Source organism: Mandrillus leucophaeus, unplaced genomic scaffold (genome assembly GCF_000951045.1).
Source record: "Mandrillus leucophaeus isolate KB7577 unplaced genomic scaffold, Mleu.le_1.0 Scaffold630, whole genome shotgun sequence".
Lineage (NCBI taxonomy): Eukaryota > Metazoa > Chordata > Mammalia > Primates > Cercopithecidae > Mandrillus > Mandrillus leucophaeus.
In genome coordinates this window covers 568,587-571,317 of record NW_012106809.1, presented here as the reverse complement: position 1 = coordinate 571,317, position 2,731 = coordinate 568,587, and the positions used below count along the sequence as shown (strand labels likewise).

General features: G+C 53.6%; 1 protein-coding gene across 1 annotated transcript in view; it reads left to right on the top strand.

Annotated features, from left to right (window-relative positions):
- Nucleotides 1-2,731, top strand: part of SLC44A4 (solute carrier family 44, member 4) — a 33,819-nt gene that overhangs the window by 12,760 nt on the left and 18,328 nt on the right. The window contains exons 14-20 of the mRNA XM_012000546.1: nucleotides 718-971; nucleotides 1,060-1,154; nucleotides 1,254-1,357; nucleotides 1,467-1,540; nucleotides 1,775-1,845; nucleotides 1,945-2,039; nucleotides 2,121-2,726. Coding sequence (XP_011855936.1) covers nucleotides 718-971; nucleotides 1,060-1,154; nucleotides 1,254-1,357; nucleotides 1,467-1,540; nucleotides 1,775-1,845; nucleotides 1,945-2,039; nucleotides 2,121-2,213 — 786 coding nt within the window. The 3' untranslated portion in view covers nucleotides 2,214-2,726. The remainder of the gene's footprint in view (nucleotides 1-717; nucleotides 972-1,059; nucleotides 1,155-1,253; nucleotides 1,358-1,466; nucleotides 1,541-1,774; nucleotides 1,846-1,944; nucleotides 2,040-2,120; nucleotides 2,727-2,731) is intronic.

Genomic DNA, 2,731 nt, shown 5'->3' with positions numbered 1-2,731 from the left:
CTCACTGCAACCTTTGCCACCTAGGTTCAAGCGATTCTCCTGCCTCAGCCTCTTGAATAGGTGGGATTATAGGCGTCTGCCACCATGCCCGGCTAATTTTTTGTATTTTCAGTAGAGATGCGGTTTCACCATGTTGGCGAAGCTAGTCTTGAACTCCTGACCTCAGGTGATACGCCCGCTTTGGCCTCCCAAAGTGCTGAGATTACAGGCTTGAGCCATCATGCCCACCTTGTTAATTTTTTTTTCTGGAGACTTTTAAGGCAAATTCTGGACATCATGCCATTTCACCTGTACATACATCGGGATGGATCTCAACAGATAAGAACTGTTTAAAAGCATAGCCACTATATCATTATCACATCTCACAAAATTAACAATAATTCCTTAATATCATCAAATACCCAGCCTGTTCTATCTGCTGGCAAGGGTTTTGGTAGACGTTGCAGAGGCTGCTCTGGAAGAGGAATGCTGAGTGAGTGCCTTCCCCTGTGATTGAGACTGAGGGAGCTGATGATGCTTATGCTATAGGCAGACCAAACTGAGTTTGAGCCTAGAGATGGAACTCTCAGACAGAACTTGACTCCCGCAGTTCAGAGAAGCTGCTACTTCCCACCTGTCAACTTTGGGAGGGACAGAAGCTACTGGGAATGGGACGCGCAGGCTCCATACTGAGGTGCCCAAAGCCTGAGCCTACTCTATCTCCGTCTACCCTCCCAGGACCAGCCTGTGAACTCCTCGTGCCCAGGGCTGATGTGCGTCTTCCAGGGCTACTCATCCAAAGGCCTAGTCCAACGTTCTCTCTTCAACCTGCAAATCTATGGGGTCCTGGGGCTCTTCTGGACCCTTAACTGGGTACTGGCCCTGGGCCAGTGCGTCCTGGCCGGGGCCTTTGCCTCTTTCTACTGGGCCTTCCACAAGCCCCAGGACATCCCTACCTTCCCCCTAATCTCTGCCTTCATCCGCACACTCCGGTAAGGATGGGGCAGGGGCCTGGTCATTGTAAGCACGGGGGCCCCAGGGGTCCTGGAGCTGTCTCTGACTGCATGACACCCTCTGCAGTTACCACACCGGGTCGTTGGCATTTGGAGCCCTCATCCTGACCCTTGTGCAGATAGCCCGGGTCATCTTGGAGTATATTGACCACAAGCTGAGAGGTGAGCCTGGAGTCAGAGTAGGAGTCAGGAGCTGGGGAAGGCCATTAGGGAGGGGCTGTAAGAGGCCAGTGACCAAACATGAGCTTTCCTCGCTCCCAGGAGTGCAGAACCCTGTAGCCCGCTGCATCATGTGCTGTTTCAAGTGCTGCCTCTGGTGTCTGGAAAAATTTATCAAGTTCCTAAACCGCAATGCATACATCATGGTGAGCCACACTGCAAGCAACCCTTTGTCCTGGTGCCCTTTGGTCTAGACACCCCCATCCTGGTCCAGGCAGCTCACCTTGGTAACTCTGACCTTTCCACCTCGCTCAGATCGCCATCTACGGGAAGAATTTCTGTGTCTCAGCCAAAAATGCCTTCACACTACTCATGCGAAACATTGTCAGGTTAGGCTATTCCCCACTCCCTTTGTGGCTCCCTCCTCCGATCTCCCACGCAAGGCTGGCTTCATGGGCATGCTGTGCTCATCCGGGCCCTAGACTTGGTTTAGTGCTCTGCTCTTGCCATCTTGAAATGTGAACAAATTTCGTTTTGCACCAGTCCCCACAAATTACGAAGCCAGTTTTACTCTCAGCATTGCCAGGCTTCTCACCCTCAACCTCCCCTAACTTCTGGCACAGGGTGGTCGTCCTGGATAAAGTCACAGACCTGCTGCTGTTCTTTGGGAAGCTGCTGGTGGTCGGAGGCGTTGGTAAGGGACCAGGAGCTGTGGGGACAGAGGGTAGGTGTGCTGGGCAGCTGAAGAGGTGGCCTCAGAGGAGCAGCACTAACCCCCAGAATTATTCCACAGGGGTCCTGTCCTTCTTTTTTTTCTCCGGTCGCATCCAGGGACTGGGTAGAGACTTTAAGAGCCCCCATCTCAACTATTACTGGCTGCCCATCATGGTGAGTGACTCCCCTCTCTGCCGCTCCACCCCCAACTCCCCAAAGGAACCCTATAACCCCAACGGGTCGTGTGTCTTCCAGACCTCCATCGTGGGGGCCTACGTCATCGCCAGCGGCTTCTTCAGCGTTTTCGGCATGTGTGTGGACACGCTCTTCCTCTGCTTCCGTGAGTGACACCCCCAGCCACCTGTCCCCAACCTCAAAGTACTGAGCCATTCAAGCATTTTTTTGGAGATGTGGTGCTTCTAGAAACAGTTCCTTCGTAAGCTAAACGAACCAGAGGGAGCTTCTTGTGACATCCTGAGGCCAGGAGTTTAGGGAAGAAGGGAGAGAGTGAGCCCCCAGGCCAGTAGGCTCTCCAAAGGAGTATTCTGATGGAGAGGTCTCTGCTATCTTCCCTAGGAAATCGCGGGTAGAAGTTAGCCATTAGAGGCCGGGCGCGGTGGCTCACTCCTGTAATCCCAGCACTTTGGGAGGCCGAGGTGGGCAGATCACTCTGAGGTCAGGAGTTCGAGACCAGCCTGGCCAACATGGTGAAACCCCTCTCTACTAAAAATACAAAAAATTAGCTGGGCGTGGTGGCGGGCGCCTGTAATCCCAGCCACCTGGGAGGCTGAAGCAGGAGAATCGCTTGAACTCAGGAGGCGGCGGTTGCAGCGAGCCGAGATTGTGCCACTGCACTCCAGCCTGGG